Source organism: Hyperoodon ampullatus (genome assembly GCF_949752795.1).
Source record: "Hyperoodon ampullatus genome assembly, chromosome: 10".
Classification (NCBI taxonomy): Eukaryota; Metazoa; Chordata; class Mammalia; order Artiodactyla; family Ziphiidae; genus Hyperoodon; species Hyperoodon ampullatus.
The window spans coordinates 72992672-73011866 of record NC_136923.1 but is presented as its reverse complement, the minus strand read 5'-3'; the positions used below and the strand labels follow the sequence as shown (position 1 = coordinate 73011866).

Sequence of the window (19195 nt, the reverse complement as noted above, 5' to 3'; positions counted from 1 at the left end):
GTTATTGTTATTATTATGAAGCATCTCACGGCTCACACTCATCCTGGCCAGGCCCCATTAATGGCCCCATAAATCCCAGCCATAAAGAGTAATGGGGGGAGACAAATGAGATAATTAGGAATAAATCTCACCGAGGTCTCTATTCAGCAGCGTCCCTGGAACGGGCCAATCTTCCGAGCCATTAGCCAGGCCCCTAATTAATGCCAAGCTGCCCAGCATTGTAGAGGCTCCAGGCACAGGAGGGACCCAGGACCAAAAGGAGGGGCACCACTGCCCCCAAAGCCCCGGCGGCGGGTGACCTTGGGAGCAGCCGAGGGACGCGTGTCCACAGCCTCCCTGCTTCGCTTTTCTGTCTCCAGGGCCTTGGGGATGCTTTCTCCGCCCTGTCCCGTCTGCCTCGCTGTCTCTTCCCCTCCTTTTCTGCATCTCACTCCATCTCCGGTCTGTCTACCTTCAGTCTCTGTTTCTCTCTTATCAGACGGTCACTGGCTGCATCGTTGAGCCACACAAGGTCTGACTTAGCAGGAATTGTGGGCGCCACCTGTAACCACCCTCCTCCATCTGTCCTCCCTGCCAACAGTCAACACCAGGGCAGGCACCCCTTTGATACCCCCACCCCTGGAACAGTCTTTGGAACCGAGAGGTCCCCCTACCACTGCTGCAGTGCGCTTCCCTTGGGGCGGTTCTCTCTCTTGCCTGGGGCTGGGATCTCTCTCCGTGTCATTACCTCTGCCTCTGGGTCTTACCTCTGCCACTGGAGCCCGAGACTGAGCCTCACTCTCCTCCCAGGCTTCAGATGTTTGAAAGCCTTTGTCCTTGACTTTCCCTCTCCAGCCAGATGCCCTGTGCAGCTCAAGGTTTCCAGCCAGGCCTCCCCAGCCCAGGTGCCTCCTCTGGACCCACCTATAGTGACCTCTGTTGTTTTAATCTGCCATCCTTCCCCCGCTTTTTGTCACAGCACCTCTATTTCTTTGGGAAATGTGCCCACCTGATTCTGGAAGGGCAGCCATGTAACCCACCGTCTCTGGCCACAAAGCCCTGGCTCATTTGTAGCCCTCTGTCCCCTGACACAGTGACTGGTCCAGAGGTGGGCCTCAGTGCCTTCCCTGGGCCCCCTGAAGTGGCAAAACTGAGAAATGCCTGAGACACAGCACGTGAACACACCTCTCTTTCCCGTCTCTGAGCACCTCTGGACACCTGTCCGTATCATGAGAGAATGAGGCTGTAACCCAAGGATGGTAGGAATTGTGGGGTACAGAGGCCGCTACAGGGTCGGGGGAAGACAGGAAAACCAGGTGCAGGGCAAGAAAGGCTGGGAGGGGCTTTTCTCTGGAGGAGGTGGTGGGGAGGGGAGGGCTGGGGCTGTGGGAGATACCATCCCATGCCTGTCTCCGTATCATTCTAGGAAAGTCGGAATGTGGAAAGGAGCATAAACACGGAAGTGACGAGGGGCCAGGTCTATGACCTCTGTCCTCTCTGCTGCCCCCGCTCAGCAACGGAGAGTGTCTGCAGCAGCTGTCCTGAGCCTTGGGGACCAGCCCTCAGTCCCCCACCACTGCCTCCTCTGCCCGGGGAGCTGGTGAAGGCCCCAGGGCATGGCTGGCTGCAGGCAGTCCAGCCTTGGGGCTGCTTCAAGGTGTCCCCTCCTTGGCCTGGAGACATGGGGTGTCTAGGCCCGAAGCCGAGTTGGAGTTGGCCCAGCTCTGAGTACAAGCACAGAGAATGCCGATTAAATGTGCCAAAGAATGGAGAGAAGCTGGTGGAGGCTCAGGAGGCCGGGGCGTGGCGGGCAGAGCACCCCTCCCCACACAAGCCCGCCTCTGGCTCAGCCGCTCGCTCGGTTACAGGGCAAACACACCAGATCACCCAGAGGTCATGGGCGGTCCTGGCCAGGGACAACTCAGCCTGGCTTCACCACCTTGTCTTCCCACAAATGTGGTAATGCCTGTCTTGAGTTAGACGACCCAGGGCAGGAGAGTGGCCCTCAAGAAGTCTCCTGGGCAAAGGGGGTGTTGACCTGCTGCCCCAGGGTTGAAAGAAAACCAGAGAAGCAGGCGACTTACCTGGATACTGTGGCCGCCATTAGATTTCCAGAGCCTCATCACTGTTCCATTGTACACACGAGGAGACTGAAGCCCAGAGAGTGAAAGGGCCTCTTGCCCAGAACCTACAGCAGAACCCGGCTCAGATCAGCTGGTCAGAAAGCAGAGACTGGGAGCCAACAGAGAAGGGCCACGGTGTGGAGGGGAACGGTCCAGAACCAGGGCTTGCCCTGGAAGGACTTGTGGGCAGAGCTGGGTTGGTCAGTGGCCTCTAAGATAAATGCCGTCTGCTTCCCAGCAGAGATGAGGCCACCTGGGCAAGGATGCGGGGGCTGGGGAAGGTGGAGAAGGCGTGGGATGCAGGGGGGCGGGTAGCAGACACAAGGATCAGGCTGAACGGGCTGGAGGTGTCGCAGGTTCTGAAATGTGCAGTGTGTGAGCACATGTGTGTGTCTATGTCTGGTGTGTGTGTGTGTGTGTACGGTATGTGTGTGTCTTTGTGGAATGTATGTGAGTATGTGGCTGTAAGGAGAGTGTGTGTTTGTGTGTGTGTGGCTGAATCCCGCCTGTCTCACCCCCCACCCAGCTCAGCCTCTCGGGTTTCAGCCACTGTCCTGCAGGAAATCACTATTTGGACTTCAGAGGTGCCTCTTCCTGCAGCGGTCGCCACGGAGGGGAGAGGGCCGGGAAGGGGCCTTCCTGCCCACCTGGACCAGACCTTGAGTTGGTCAGGCGAACCCCCCACCCTGGTCCTCCCTAACGTCCCTCAAACCGCAGCCTTGGGGAGAAGCTGGGTTGAGCGGGGACTGAACGGGGACCCTCCCACCGTCAGCCGTCCTCCTGTGGACAAAGAAGCGCAGCAGCGAAGTGGACGCTCCCCGCAGCCATGGGGGCAGACTGGCATCCCCTCATCGAGGTCAGAGTCACAAACACACACACCCTGAGGCCCAGCGATCCCACCTTCAGGAATATTCTACAGATACAGCTCATTTGTGCAAAAGGACATGCTCACGCAACCTTGTTTATAACAGAGAAATTAATGGAAGGGATTAAACAGGAGCTGGGCAACTGGATCATGTGTGGCTCATCCCTCCGTGAAGCTCCAGGCCGCTCTTCAAAGTGCTGATAAGGAAGAGCCCCAAAACAAATGGTCAAGTGATAAAAATGGTGCAACATTCATGGGATTCTGACATTTTGTAAAAAAAAAAAAGAAAAATGATATGGGTAAATGCTTGTGCATGCACTTTTGATGAGACTTTTGAACCTTTTGTACTTTGAGCATACAATAACTAAGCAAAAACAGAAAAACAAAAACCCTTGAGACAAACGAACATTGAGAGGGCCAAGAAAATGGGGCTTCTCTCCTGGCTTTGATCTTGACTATGTGACCCTGGGGAGGTCACTTCCTCTCTGTGTCCTGAGTTTCCTATGTGGTCCCAGAAGTCGGGAAACCTTGGTGTTGGCAAAGTGAGGCCTGTGTACACGTGTATGAGGGGAGGGGGGGTGGGGTCCTTCTCACCATCTCCTGTCACCTCCTTCTGCTGACACTGCAACCCACACCCAAGGCCATGGGCTGTTCCCTAATGTGGCATTCCTTAAGAGAGCTCAGATTTCATCTGGCTCTTTTCCTGAGCTCCCTCCTCCCCTCCAGAATCCGTCAGGGCCACTCCACCCTTTGTTCCTGGAAGCAGCATCCCACCAGTTTCCCATGAGGTCTCCACTTTTCAAGGCCTTCTTCAGCCATGTCTTCTCCTCAGGACAATCCAAGTCCAACCACGAGCTGTCCTCTCACTCACCCTGGACCCCTCCTGGCTTCCTCCAGGTCCAGGATGGGGTGGAGAGGGGTTTGGTCCACACAGCCCTCCCCGCTGTCAGCCTCAGTGCTCTGGTCTGCCCCTCCTTCCCGCACCCAAGGGCTCTGGACACCTGACCTCTGAGGCTCCCGCCAGTCCTGACAGTTTTCTTCTATCTCAGGCCCCCTGGAAATCAGGGGGACAACTGAGGCTGGGCCGCGTGACCTCCATTCAGGCCAAACTTGCCTCCCAGTGCAGCCCTGGCTGTGCGGGGGCCCAGGGTTGCCCCCTCCCCAGGCCCTGCTCTGCCACTGACATAGGCGTCACCCTATGCCTTGGAGCCATCATGGCTTCGAGAAGCAGGAGTCAGCAGGAGATTAATTAATCAAAACCTGAACACATCTGCTGTTAATTAATTCTATGCCAAGGGTTAACTCTTCCCTTTCTGGGCTTCTCTGTCCCTTTGGCAGGAAGAGGAAATAAAGGTGGGGCGTGGGTACCCGTCTTCCTTCCTTCCCTCGGGGGAACATGAAACAAGGGAGGGGACCCCAGAGGCCAGGAAAGCCCCATCCATCTGGGGACTCTGTAGGGAAGTTGTGGGAGTGTTTGCTTTTGAGTCCTGGCCCATGGCTATCACTCATGTGTCCTGAGGAAATGTGAGATGGACCCATATCTTTATTTACAGCAACAAATAGAACAGACCTTCCCTCCATTCCCTCCCTCTCCCCTTCCAGTCTTTTCTATACCTTTCCCCCCTCCCACCCCACCCTGGGCCCAAGCCCAGCCCTGCCCTCTGGGGTCACTGTATGGGTCAGGCCCCACAGGAGGGGAGACTGGGGAGGGGCTTGGCTGAGGTCAGGTGGGGTGTCTCTTTTCACATTTTGTTGTCCTCTAAGCCTGGGGGCAGGGGAGGGGGGAGGCAGGCACAGGGGCAGTGAGAGGTAGAAAAGCGCACAGCCCCAGCACCCCAGCCTCCCCCATGTCCCGGCCCCCTCCCCCAACTTTCACAGTGTTCTGCAGCCCTGGCAGCTGAGCCAGGAACGGTCCCCCCTCCCCCCAGGCCTGAGGTGCTGTTGTCCAGGGAAACCAGCAAGGAGGACCAGCACCGCCCTCTCACCGGGCTGGGGTTCCGAGAGGGCTCGGGGAGGGTGGGAGAGGCCCGGGGGAGGGGGAGGGGGCGGTCCAGCCTCGTGTGACAGCCGGGGACACCGCGGGTCAGGAGGAGAAGCAGAGCCCACAGCACTCCATGCAGATCTCCAGGCAGTCGGCCGACTCGCAGCAGGCGTCCAGGATGCCGCAGTCCAGGTCGCAGGGCAGGTCGCAGTCAGCACACTCGCCGGAGCCGCAGCAGCAGCAGCAGAGGCACGAGTCCTCGGAGCTGCAGGAGCCGCACGTGGCGCAGTCCAGGACGATGTTGCACAGCGTCAGGAACTCGCAGAACAGGCAGGACAGGATGCAGTGGACGCAGCAGTCTGCAGGCGAGACGGCCAGGGGCCGGGGACCAGCCGCGGGCGCAGGCTCACTGAGTGCTGACATAACGCTCGTGCAGCCCTCCCCCGGCTCCGTGAAAGGGGGACCCACCTTCCAGGTGACCCCAAGACACGGACAGTTACGTGGAGTGAGGGTCTGAGCCCCGGCAGCCTGGATCCCGAGTCCCTGCTTTGACCACCCTCGGTCATTTAACGAACACCGAGGGGTGACGTGTTCCAGGAACTGTTCTAAGTGTTGTGCACGAATTAAACTCATTGAAACTTGCAACGACTCCTTGAGGTGGGGCTGTATTAGCCCCTCTCTACAGATGAAGAAACTGAGGCACAGAGAAGTCACTTCAAAATCTCTCCAGGATCCTACCACTCTGCTCAGCTCTTGCCTGGTGACAGCAACTGCGACCTTGCTGGCCTCCCCACTCCCTGCCTTTGACTACTGCTCCCGGCCCGCACCTACGCCGCAAACACACGGAGGCCGGAAGGACCCTTGAAAAACTTCTGTCGGATTCCACTCCTCCTGCCCTCACAGCCCTCTAGTGGCTTCCGCTTCACCAGGAGGAAAAGCCCAAGAGCTCACAGTAGCCCCGACGGCCCCTCCCCAGATCACTCTGCTGTGGCCACACTGGCTACTCCTGGTCATGCAGGCACTGCCCCGTCCCCCCAGTGCTCCAGCCCCAGATACATGCTCTGCTCATTCTGTCCCCTCCGTCTTTGCCCAAATGTCCCCTCTCTGGGAGGCTTTCTGGGAGCACCCTCTTTAATACTGCGAGCTGCCAGGCCCCAGCCCCACCCCCTCGCCGGGACCTGCTCTACCTCCCCGCCCAGGACTTAGCACTTCCCTGGGCTTACACAGCTCTCCCCGCCTCGGTGTCTTTGTCTGTTACGGTCCCTAGACCGGTGCCTGGCACATTGTGGGTGCTGAGAAAATACACAGGAAGTGAACTAACACACGATCCTGCCTTGGGCACCCAGCTGGTACGCGGTGGTGCTGGCTCAGCAGCCCGTGTTCTGAACCGCTGGCGTGCTGCCAGGATGCTGGGCTGGCACCCCTCCCAGGGGTCGGGCCATGGGCAGTGTCCAGTTCCCCTGACCAGGCGGGCCCCTGGCTCAAGGCTGCTGGTCCTGTGGGAGTCTCACACCACCATGCAGGCTCTGACGTCCCCACCCAGTCCTGTGTACAGGGAATGGGGGCTCGCACAGCTGGAACCCCTGCCATCTATGGCAAACTGGATAAGGGAGTTCTCTTCAGATGCAAATCTGATGAGGTCACCACCTTGCTTAAAACCCTTCGAAGCTCCCTACTGTCTTCCAGATGAAGTCTAGACCCACTATGCAGCTTACCAGGTACTCTCCACCGCAGGAGTCCCGGTCTGCTTGGAGTCTCACCTCCCACCATTCCTCACCTGGAACTTCATAATCTAGCCACACTAGCCAGTTCTCACCTCTGTGCTAAGGCACCCTGGCTAGATCCTCCTATGGGTCCTTTAAGGTTTGCTCAGACACCTCCAGAGCCTTCCCAGACTCCCCTCCCCAGCTTTCTGGGCTGGTGTGGGTGTCCCCCTGTGTTCACTTTATCACTCATCATTTATCTTTTTTTTTTTTTTTTTTTTGCGGTACGCGGGCCTCTCACTGTTGTGGCCTCTCCCGTTGTGGAGCACAGGCTCCGGACGCGCAGGCTCACCAGCCATGGTTCACGGGTCCAGCCACTCCGCGGCATGTGGGATCTTCCCGGACCGGGGCACAAACCTGTGTCCCCTGCATTGGCAGGCGGACTCTCAACCACTGCGCCACCAGGGAAGCCCACTCATCATTTATCTTTTATCACATCACAGAGTGATCACCTGTTTGTATCTCTCTGATGAGAGCTTTTATGAGGCCATGGCCTGGGTACCCAGCACACAGCACAGTGCCTGGCTCAGAGCAGATGCCCAGTTCACTTCAGATGCATGAATACCCCCTTCATAAACAAGCCTGTTGGGCAGAATCTGCTCTGGGGGGGGGGTGAAAGTTATGAACACATTGTGTGCAAATGTGTACACTGAATCCTGTTTGCAGAGGACCAGCCAGAGTCCCCCAGCGTGGAGAGAAATCACTTAAAAGTTCTGGGGTGAAGGTCAAGCATCACTGGGCTACAGGTAGCCGTCACCCATGCTGAACTGATGCCTGGTGGGGAGGGGGACCTGACTGCCCAGGTCAGTCCCTCAGAGGACCTCTGTGTGGCAGGAACAGTGGCTGGTATATCTGGGTGCTCTGACCTCCCACTGAACCTTGCAGCCCCCATCCCGCCCCAATTAAGCATCTGATGGTGCATCATTTTATTACGCTAAGTGCTGTGCTCTCACTAAACAGATGGTCCATTCCTCAAGGAAAATTTCTGTTTCCAGAAATGAGGTGGCTTAAGCTGGACGAGCCCAGATGGCTCCATTTCTTGTTAGAGCAACTCTGGGAGAGTAGGGATGAGAAGGAGTTGGCCTTGAGAACTCACACGTGCCTTACCTTACCCAACATGTGTCCTCTGCAAGGTTCTCTGATTTAAGAGTCTTGCATCAGACTCCCTGGAGGGCTTGTTAAAACCCAGACTCCCAGGCCCCACCCAGAGGTTCAGATCTGGCGGACCTGGTGTGGGGCTGAGATGCTGCGCTTCTAACCAGCAACCTTGTAAAGATGCTGCCGCTGGCCCCTGCATCAGACTTCGAGGAAGCCAGCTTTGGAGGCTTCTCCCAGAGGGAGGCGAGATGGGGTGCTTACCTTCCTGCGCCTGGAGAGGGATCTGGGAGGCAGCAGACTTGGTGCTGCCCTTGCTTTTCTTGCTGCCTTGGCTGGCTAGAGATGGGTGTGTCTGCAACTTCCGGTGGGCCTTGGGGCCCCCCAGGGCACCGTTCCCTGTCCTCCTGGTGCCGCTCAGCTCCGAGGGGTGGCCAGAGCCATTCGCCACTAGTGGGGTGCAGCCCAAGGGGTTCCCCTGAGGCTGGCCTAGGAAGATGATGAGAAAGGGCAATGGTGAAGGTGGGAGCTGGCGGGGAGCTGGGGGCGGTCCCCGCACACCCTCCCGGGGCTCTGCTTGAATCCTGCCTGCTTTGTTCCTAGTTACACCACAAGTCATCTAGCTGATCTGTATTTTGCAGATGGGGAAACTGAGGCCCAGGGAAACTGACTTGCCCAGTGGCACATCATGAAACAGCCACAGAGTCGAGCCTGGCTCCTGACTCCCAGGTCCGTGCTCATTCCCGAAAAGACAGAGGTGCAAGGCAAAGGGAGAGGCTCAGGGCCCTGGACCCCACCTTCTTACCCCACGTGAAATCCACTCTCCTGCTCTTGGGGTCCTGGGATTTTGGCGAGAGAGGTGGCAGTTGGGGGTGGAGGGACAGCAGGGAAGCGGTTAACCATCTCCTCGGCCCCTGCCAAGCCCCCTGCTGCTTTTGCCCTTCGTGTGCCAGGTGATTGATTGGAAACATCTGTTTGGAGATGAATGCCCTGGCCCTGGAATCCAGGGGCTCCTCAGAGCAGCCCCCTATCTCCCGCTCCTTCTGCCTTCAGCTCCCCGCCCCATCCAGCCTCTGTGGGGCAGCTGCAGAAAGGGCTTGCTGAGGGGCCCCTTGGGTCTGACGAGGGGGAGAAGGGAAGAGGGAGGCCAAGCAGGGAGACCCCAGAAGCTGGGAACTCTGGGTCCCCATCCTAGGCTGAGGAACCGAAGCAGCTTTATCAGTGGGGTGTGGGGAGGCTGGCCCTGGAGGTCCCCCCAGACAGCCCGTTCTTTCCCTCAGGTTTGCCCACCTGGATGGCACGGTTCTGTTCTCAAGAGATGAGGGCAGAGGGTGTGTGTGTGTGTGTGTGTGTGTGTGTGTGTGTGTGTGTGTGTGTGTGTGTGTGAAGAGATGAGGGCAGGTGTGTGTGTGTCAAGAGATGAGGGCAGGGGTTTGTGTGTGTGTGTCTCAAGAGATGAGGGCAGGGGTGTGTGTGTGTACGTGTGTGTGTGTGTGGAGAAGTCTGAGAAGGGGTCACAGGAGTTCGAGGATCCCTCTGCTCAGGGGCCCTGACTCCTGGGCGGGACCCTCTGGCCCTCAGGACCCTCAGTAAACATGAACGTGGGGCACTTCCATCTCTCAGGCCCTGGGGTCTAGATCCCCAGCTCCCTCTGGGTCAGGTCTCTGGGTTTGGATTGTGGCAGGAGGGGGTGTCTGGGGCGGGAGCTGGAGGCCGAGGAGAGCGGAAGGGGGCCTCAGTGCTTCCCCTAACTGAGGGGGCTGGGCCTTTTAGTAATGGTGGGAGCACACTGCTGGGCACTCACTGCACGCCGGGCACTGTTCGGAGCATTTGGCATGCGAATTGTTCTCAGTATCTCTATAGGGCAGTATCCTCCTTTTACAGATGAGGAAATCGAGTCCCAAGGAAGTACAGTAACTTGTCCAAGGTCACACAGCGAAGTGTCAGAGGTGGGACCAGCCTGGAGGCTAAAAGCTGGGACTCGAGAGCAGAGAGGCAAGGAGCGGGGCAGAGGTTGGGAGGCAAGGGACTGAGGAATAAGCTGCTACTATCACAGCCATCACTACTTTTATAACTAGTAGCTGACATGGTTTGAGCTGTGACTAGGTGCCAGACACACACAGTGTTAAGAGCTCTAAGTGTAGTAACTACTTCCTTATGTGCTTTTTTTTTTTTTTTTGGCCACACCGAGTGGCTTGCGGGATCTTAGTTCCCTGACCAGGGATTGAACCTGGGCAATGGCAGTGAAAGTGCTGGGTCCTAACCACTGGACCACCAGCAATTCCCAGTAGTAACTTCCTTAAGCATCAAACAGATCTACTATTACTAGCCCATTTTGCAAATGAAAAAACTGGGGCCCAGAAAGGGTAAAACTTACCAGAGGTTCCACAGCTAGGAATTGGAGCGGGGAGGGGATGGAGATTGGGAGAAAGGAGCTGAGGACAAGCTGGGGAGTCAGGGAGATGATGGAAGACAGGGCTCTGGGGAGGACCGTGCTGGGAGCCTCTGGCCCTGAGCAGTGGCTGGTGCCTGCATCCGGGTAAACAGGGGTAAGGCCAGGGGAAGTGGCCAGGCCTGAATCATCCTGCCCCCAACTCCTGGCCCCATGGTGGGTGACTGGGCTGAGTCCTTAGCCAGCTTCGGTGCCCCCTGCCCTGCTGCCTAAACATGGACACAGTGACCAGAGGGCGGGAGCGTGTGGTGAGCTAAGGGCCCAGGAGGTTGGGGCAGACACAGAGCTCGCCTGTGGCCATGGCTGTGGCGGTGGTCGTGGTGGCTGAGTCACAGAGCAAACACTCACGGCCCATAGACACAGGGGTGTCTGTCCAACTCCCATCCAGGCCCCCTCCTCCGTGACCATGGCATTCATCTCTTTCTCTCAGTTCTGCTGGTGGGTGTGTCTGGAGGGCAGTGCACTAGCAGGATTTAGTAACCCTGACTTCCAGGGAGTCCAGCTTACCCCAGATGCCCTGGTTGAAGGCGGTTCCACACTTGGCCATGCCAGCTGGGCAGGCAGGCATGAGAAAGAGCACTGGGCCAGGAGACCTGAGCTCCCCAGTCTGTGTCCAGGGAGAGTGGGTCTCCGTGCCTCAGTTTCCTCATCTGTAAAATGGGCTTGGCAAGAGCTATCCTGCTGCCTCAATACAGGCCAATTTGGAAAGCGCGTGAGATCATGCAGGGAAAGAAAGTTGGAAAGTGCCAATGTGTCTGTAGATTTTGCGGATCTTACTGGTAATTACAAAATGATTCTGGTTGTCCCTTCCCCTGCTCCTGAGGGTGACAGTGGCGAATTCTCCCTTTCCAGGACCTCCTTGGAGACACTGAGCTAAACCTGGGAATATAGAGCTGAGTTTTGCTCCTTTCTACAGAGAGCAACTGCGGGTGTCTCTCCTGCCGGTTTGCTCTTGACACCCTGAAGGCTGGGCTGCCTCAGGCTCTGGCTCCCTGCCCCTGACCTCACGCTCTCTTGTCCTGAACCATATTGCCTGGAGCCTGGCCACACTCATTTTGAACTAATTTTATCCGAATCATTTTGTATGTGGAGGTCTTCTTCCTAGACAGAAAGGGCAACATCCTACACCTTTCCACCGCCCACACCTCAAGGTCCTGGCCCACCGGTAGGCTCCCACAGGCACCCACGGCATTTCTGCCAGCCCATCTGCATTGGATTCCCTAGAGCAACCCCTACATGTTGCCATCCCAATCCCCTGACCCCTAGGACTCACGTGTCACAGCTTCTGTGGGGATGTCGAGGTCAGTGCTGTCCAGAGCCTGGGAGGCCCCAGGGCCATTGCTTTGGGGCATGGAGGGTGCCGCCTCTTCCAGGGAGCCCTCCTCTAGCGCTGCCTCTGCAGGTTGAGCGGATCCTGTCACTACCTCCAGCCCAGGCAGGAGGGATAGGGTGTGGGCTAGGGAAAAAGCAGACGACCGAAGGACATTTTCCTGGTGCCCTCCTGTTTGCCCAGCCCTGGTCCCCTTCCCACAGCCCAGAATGCTGTGAGCCCTTATTCTCGGACTCTGTACCAGTTACCCAGCCCTTACCCTATCTGGCAACAGTGCCAGACTCTAGAATAGAAAGTTCCCAAACCACAGCCTGTGAACAAGCAAGGGTGTGTACACGTGCAAGTGTGTGTGTGTGTGTGTGTGTGCGTGCACCGTCAGGGAGTGGGGCCCGAGATGCACGGTATAAGGGAAGTGGGGGGAGGCAGAAACACAGCGCAGGAGAGAAGAGACAGGCAGTGATGGGGAGACAGGGACAGGCATCCAGAGTGACATGGAGAGAGAAAGAATCAAAGGCACAGTGAAAGGTAGAAGCAAAGACAGACAGTGCATCAGAATGTGGGAGACTGGGCACGGAGGAGGGCGCCCCAGACGCCCAGTGACAGACAGCCCGGGACAGTCAGGAGACTCAGCAATTGAGCGAAAGTCAGCGATGGAGAGAAAGATAAAGATGAGGTCAGAGGCAGAGGCGATGGAGAGGGAGTGGGGTACAGACAGAGCAAGAGGGAGACAGACAGTGAGCAATTGGGGCCGAGAAAGAGGATGATAGCAAGAGAAAGAGTCAGAGAACCCTGGGGGGTGAGGCGGAGGGGCTCTGGGCAGGAAGAGAGACGGGGAGACGGTCCGAGAGGGCTGGAAGAGGCGTATGGCAGCCACATGTAATTACAGTGAAAGGCTAGGCCCCTCTGTGCAGGGTGGGCGGAAGGCAGAAATGGAGCCACCTACAGTTCCTGAGGCAGCAGGACTAGGGCCCCCTGGGTCCAGGGGAGGAAAGTTCCGGGGGCTGAGATGTGGGGCAGGGTGGCAGAAAGGTGACTGGGCGTGGGAAGGCCTGAGGGTGGACAGGAAGGGTGAAGCCCAGGGTCATGGGGCCAGGGGTCAGACTGGGCCTCCCATCAGCCCCCAGGTCGTGCAGTGGGAATGACAGGGGCCTCAAGAGGGTGCCCCTCTCCCAAGCCGCACTGGGAGCAGAGGAGACAGAAACGAGAGACTCAGAGAGACACAGAGGCCAAAGGCTCAGGGAGAGGAGAGTGACACAGGGAGCCACAGAGAAAGATGAAGAGAAAGGGTGATGAAACCCAGAGAGTAAGAGGTCAGCGCCCACCCGTACACACCACACACAGAAATCACGAGACACACCCACAGGGACAGAGAGAGACGAAAGCTAGTCTTGGAAACAGTAACGGAACCAATCACAGAGCGCAGAGGGCCTTACATAGGGGTTCCTTCCCTGAGCTGTCTCCAAATGGGGGCGGAGGGGTAGGGAAGGAGATCATTAGAGGGTTCAATTCAGGTTGGGTGTGTAGGTCTGGGGGATGGGAGCATCCTGGGGGGAGGGGACAATCCAGGGGCTCAGAGACCCCTGAACAATCCTTGTTCCAAAGACCCTGGGCTCCCACGGCCAGGGGGACCGAGGCCCCAGGGACCCCACGTGGGTCGTGCAGAGAGCAGCTGGCATGCTCCCACCTGCCTAGGGAAACCATTGACCCTGCCTGGAGCTGGGAGGTGGGACAGGGTGCAGGGAGGGCTGGGGCTCCCACCACAACTGAACGGTTCTGTGCTGGGAACCCCTCCTGGTGCCCGGGGAGGCAGGGGGCAGGCCCCTCCAGCCCCATCCATTCCTTGGGCCTATTGAGAGCTCTCTGCGTTCTTAAGAGGTCAAATGGCTTTGGGAGCATCGCAGGGCTCGGACGAGGGGGAGCAGGGAAGCAGAGATGACCCCCAAGGGGGATCCAGGCCGCCCGCTCCATGGAACCTCTCCCAGCCCAGAGCCTGGTCTACAGCAGCACAGACGGGACAGGACAGTGGAGGGTCACGACCAACCTGGCACGGAGAGGGAGGCTCACGGCTTGAGTCCTAATTCCCAGAAAGGGAGGGGGCCGCCCAGCTCCAGTCTCTGGCCCCAGAGGCGTCTTGCCAAAGCCCTGAAGTGGAGCGCTGACTCTCCCAGGTGGTGTAATGACAAAGGCCTGAGCCAGCAGCTGGAAGACCCAAGCCTTGGTTTTTACCAGATACCAGCTTGGGCGAGTTACCAGGAATTGGGTCACCTTGTGTGAAAGGGGGCTCACCATGCTTGTCCCTCAGGGTTTCAAAGAGTAAATGAAACACTCAGCAGTGCCTGGCATGCAGGGGGCCGCTCACATACGCTTCCACCTGCCCATCCCCCTGCCTGCCCTCCCTCCTCTCCCTTCCTTCCTTTCCTCCTTCCTTCCTGTGTTGTTTGGTGTGATAGCTACGACGACGCACCTCCCAATACATCAAGCACTGGGTGGACCAAAATGAGAAAGACCTGGTCACTCCCCCAGGAGTCCTCTGTTGGGGATGGGGTGGGTGACAGTCACATACACCGAAGAGCAAGAGTTACAGCAGGGGCATCTAAGAACTGTGGAAGCACAGAAGGTGGGCACTTATCCCAGGGGTGTGTGTGGGTGTGTGTGTGTTTGTATGTGTCTAGGAGGCTTCTTGGAGAAGGCAATGCCTACATTGGGTATTAAATAATCAATCAGTCAGCAAAGAAGGGGAAAAGGACCTTTCGAGAATAGCAGCAGAAGCCAAGACCCCAGTGTGAACAGCCATAGCATGAACGCGGGGAGACTAGAATGATAACTGAGGCACGGTGGGCCTTGTGGTCACTTCCCAGGCTTTCTCCTGAGGTCACCAGGGCACACAGAGGTGACACTGTCAGTCCTGCAGTGCAAGGAGCCAGGATTGCAGCCTCTTGGCCCCCAGGGTTGAAGAGGGAGGAAGGCGAGGAAGAGGAGTTAGGAGACTGGTCCTCACCTGGGCCCTCCTACCCCTATGTCACCTGCCACTCTCTGGGCAGTCTCTCCTAAGTCACCTACAGGGCTGGTGACCTTGAATCTGGTGGGAACAGGAAATTACAGAGAGCACAGACAAAGTCTCGAGGAGGCCCCTCCTGCAGGAAACCTGCCATTCTGGGGTGAGCATCAGACCTCGGAAGGAAACAAGGGGGGAAAGTAAATCCAGTCCAGTCATCTTGACCTGGAAACACTGAGGGACAGACCTCCTGGAGCCGGGAGGGCTGCGGAGAGGACCCAGCAGACACTGGGGGAGCAGCGCTGAGGGCAGAAGAGGAAACTGTGCTGAGGGCCCAGAGACGTGGGAGCAGGCAGAGAAGGAACAAGAAGTAGCTGGAGGACCTGGTCTGTGGGTGACACACTGCCCAGGGGCCCCAACGCCAAGATGCTGGAGAAGAAACAGCTCTCCCTCCAAGCACATGGAGCCGAAAAACCAGGCAAGAGGCGGGGCCCATGTGCTCAACCATCAAAAGACGGAAAGAGCCCAGCTTTCCTTCTTGCGACCAGGAGACCCCTGCCCAGCCACAGAGGGGAGAACATCTCTGAGGAGAAACTCCAGGAGGATGGGAGGCCAGCAAAGGACAAGGGCCACTGTGTGGACAAGAAACTCAAGCTGTGTGTGAAGGCATCTGCCCCGGATGGGGGTGGGGCTGGAGTCCCTGGCTGGGGCCCCACCAGAGCCACCTTTTTCTAATGTGCACAGGGGGTAACTCCCTGGCGGTCCAGTGGTTAGGACTCTGCGCTTCCACTGCAGGGGGCATGGGTTCGATCCCTGATTGGGGAACTAAGATCCTGCAAGCAGCACGGTGCAGCCAAAAATAAATAAATAAATAAACTTAGAAAAAATAATAATGTGCACAGCGGGCCAGCCAGTGTCATCTTTGAGCAGAAGCCCCAGCCCTGCACTTCTCTCAAGAGTCCCCATCTCCAAGGGGGAAACACAGAAAGGCAAGAGCCCCTGTGCCTCGACATATTCTCATCCTTAACATGGGATAAGGTTCAGGTCAATGCCCTGAGTTCTGGAAAGACAGCCCCAGAAGAGGGTGGAAAAATCACCTTTAAATCCATAAGCCCGAGAGCGAAGCAGAGAGACTCAAGCTTCAGCCAGACCCTGTGTGCTCCCTCTGCCTGCTGTTCCTGGATGGAGAAGGAGTTTGGGGGACCTCTTCCAGGTGGGAAGGGTTCATTCCAAGCCTGGAAAGTGTCCACAGGGCCCTCGTCCCCAAGCTCCGGTGCCTGATGCCTCCAGCCGAGCCCTCTCCATTGTCTTCGTGGACAGTGGACCCAGCCTTCCCCTTTGGAGCTCCGACCATCTCTGCAGAGAGAGGGCCAGGATCTGATCTGCTCAGAGAGTAGTGACCAAAGCCCCACATTCCAATCTATCCCTGGCCTGGTATTCAAGGCCTCGGTCTATATCTTCAGCCTACTCAATGGACAAGGAGCCTATGTTCCAGGCTGGCCGACCTCTCCATGGCCCCAGGCCACCACAGGGCCTTCTGCCCAATCCATCCAAGCTTATATTGTTCCCCTTGATCAGAATGTCCTACCTCTCCCCTCTCCCCAAATCCAGCTCATCCTTCATGACCCAGCTGGAGTTTCACCTCTTCCTCCAGAAAGCCTTCCCTGACCCTCGAGCCAATAGTCTCTCCTCGGAGTGGCCACTTACTGAGAACTCAGCGTCCAGGGTTCCCTGCTGTAAACTGTAACTAGGGAGTGAAGTGCGGGTCCTCAATCAGACTGCAGCCCCAGTCTGTCTCTGCACCCCCAGTAGGCACTTAACAAATGTCTGTTGCTGAGGATTGAGTTCTGGAGCTTGGAGCCCCAGGTCAGGAGGAGAGAGAATGAGAAGGTGAGAATTAGGGTTGGCACCCGGCACCAAGAAGGCAAGAATGTGGACTCGTTTGATACACACTTGTGACACACAGGTCACAGGCTCAGGTCACCAGGCTGAGGACTTGTGAGGGCCCGAGATGGCCAGTTAGGCTGGGTCCAGTTGGTTTTATTTTAGGTCTGAAGGCTCCAATTCCCCAGGAAATTCAATTTAGAACCAAGAGCAGGAATGTGACGCCACAGTGCTGGACAGAAATCTGTGGGTTAGGGAGCCAGGCTCCTGGGGCTCTCGGGGCTGGATGGGGAAGAGGCCACTGGGGGAGCCAAGGGTGTGCGGGCTTGGCCACCTTCCCCGACCAGAGCTGCCCTGGGTCCCCTTGCACCCCTGTCTGCATCTTGGGTGGCTGAGGGAGGGGCTGACTTGCTCCCTGGCTATCTTGCCAGCAGGGCCTCGGCCTTGCTGTTCTGTCAGCGCTCAGCAGGGAGCGTGGGGGATTCTGGTCTCCGATTTAGGCGTCTGTGGGGTTTTGGCTGGGTCTCCTGCGGTTTGGGCTTCCTGGGCAGCAGGCTCATTCTCCCAAGGCAGCAGAGCCAGGCCTTCTCGTGTTATGAAAGCCACATTGTCTGGCCCAGCCCAGGCTGGGGAGGGGGCTCGCTGGGGCACTGGGGGGCCTCAAGTTACAGCCCAGGGCTTAACCCTCCCAGTGGCCCACCCTGGCCCTTGCCCCTGCCCTGAGCACATTCAGCCCCTCCTTTCCCTACTGGGGCTCGAAATGGGTCACACAGGGGCGAGGATCTTGGAAGGAAGGAGTGGAGGCGAGAGCAGAGAAAATGGATAAGCAGGGGAAGAATGGGAGAGTTGGAGAGAAGCAGGAGGCCGAGAAAGAGAGGAGGGGCCAGGGACAGAGAAAGAGCCTTCCCAGGCCTCTGCCCCTAGCTCTCTCTCCAGGCTGCAGGAGTCCAGTTCTTGGGGGAGTTTATTCCCCAGAAGTCCCTACTCCAGGGTCCCCACAGAGGGGGGAATCTGAGGGCTGGTGGGATGCACAGCAGACACACTAGTCTCACGTACATGCCGGCCCCTGGCCGAACGTCTCCCACTTGTCCTCACTCTAGGAGACCCCCAGCCCCACCCCACACCTCCACAGCCCTGGGTCTCCAAAGGGCCAGCATCCACACCAGGTAGACCTGGGCCTCTCCAAACGGGCAGACCAGCTCCCATGGGCGGATATGGAGACTGAGGCCAGAGAGGGGAAGGAACTTGTCCAAGGCCATGCAGGGAGTTAGTGTCAGAGGTCCAGGACCAGACCTCCGTTACTCAGAGACTCAAAGAGGGGAGAAAGGGCGAATGGGGCTGGGTGAGAGGAAGGCAGAAGATTAGACTAACCTAGAGCTGGGATTAAAGGCATGAAATCTGGGCCTGTACTCCTGCATGCAACCCCTCCAGCCTCCCGCAACATATCCCAGATGTTCCTGACTTCTCCCTGTCCCTGTGGTCCATTGTGAGCCTCAGCTCACATGTGTGTGGTGAGGGGATTGACTGAGAGCCACAGCCCCAGGACTCCCCTCTGCCCCCTCCTCGGACCCCCTCAGGGAGTCACAAACCCTCCCGGGTTGGGAGGCTCCTGCAGGAATCCCAGGGAGGTTACAGACCCTGTGAGTTGAGGGAAGGGGTGTTTCACTCGGGTGGAGAAGGAGATAAAGCGTGTGTGTGTGTGTGCGTGCGTGTGTGTGTGTGTGTGTGCGTGTGCGCGCGCGCGTGTCCCTGCAGGGTAGTGGTGGCGGGGACTGGCCGGGCCCGGGTGGGGAGGAAGACGAGCGAGACGAAATGGCAAGGAGGGGAGGGGCCGGGTCCTGTCGGACAAAAGTTTTCTGGAAGCACTAGGCTCTGGCTGGGTTGGGGGAAGGGAAGGAGAGAAAGACTCAGACACCCCCGCCCCGCCTGAGGCCCCCATAAATATTTACACACTGGGCAGAAAAGGCTGGGCCACCAATCCCAGACGGACAGACAGACACTGCGGTGTGTGTGTGTCTGGTGTTGGGAGTGGGGAGAGTTGGAGCCAACTTGGCGCGGCCACCGCCTCCGTTCGGGCCCTACCCCCATCGCCTCAGCCCTCCATTCTCCTTGGACCCGGTCCCCGATACCCAGATTCCTCGCCTCCACCTCCACTTAAGCTTCCCCCGAACCCTCTCCCCGCTTCTCAGGGAGGAGGGGGGAGAATGACCACCGCCCCCAACCCCCTACCCGGCTCTCGTCCGGTCTAGCTCTCCACCCCCGGTCCTACCTGGGCCGGGGGCTGCGCTGGGGGCTCCATGGGGCGCGTCGCAGTGAGGGGGGCGCTGGCCACTCACCTGGGACATCGGCCCGGGACCTGCGGGAAACAGAGCTCAGCGGGCGGGGCGGAAGGTCCCCGCGCGCGCGAAAGGGGAAAAGGGGGCCGGGCAGAGGGCGATCCAGCGGCAGCCGTGCGCCCATCCCTTCTCAGCCCGGCCCCCGACCGACTTACTCGTGCGAGCTGCGCGCCGCTCTCTCGCGCCGCGGGGATCACTGCACGGGGCCTGCCATGCACGACGGCCGTGAGCGCCCCAGCCCAGGGGCAACTCGGCTGCACTGCACTCGCCCCGCGCCCCTCCCCTCTCACTCGCTCCTTTCTCCCATTTCGGCGCCAGCGCGCGCCGCTGGCCCGCTTCCTTCTGCCTCCTTTCCCTGTAGCCCCCTCGCTCCTCCCCTGCTTGCTTCTCCT

At 58.3% G+C, this 19195-nt stretch overlaps 1 protein-coding gene across 1 annotated transcript; it reads right to left on the bottom strand.

Moving 5' to 3' along the window:
* Window positions 1–4591: 4591 nt before the first annotated feature.
* On the bottom strand, window positions 4592–18812 carry MDFI (MyoD family inhibitor; the record flags this gene model as incomplete). Its single annotated transcript, XM_079712099.1, has 4 exons — window positions 4592–5307; window positions 8071–8295; window positions 11532–11714; window positions 18737–18812. 4 exons carry the CDS (start codon window positions 18810–18812, stop codon window positions 5051–5053), a joined length of 741 nt encoding a protein of 246 aa, XP_079568225.1. The 3' UTR covers window positions 4592–5050.
* Window positions 18813–19195: the final 383 nt, after the last annotated feature.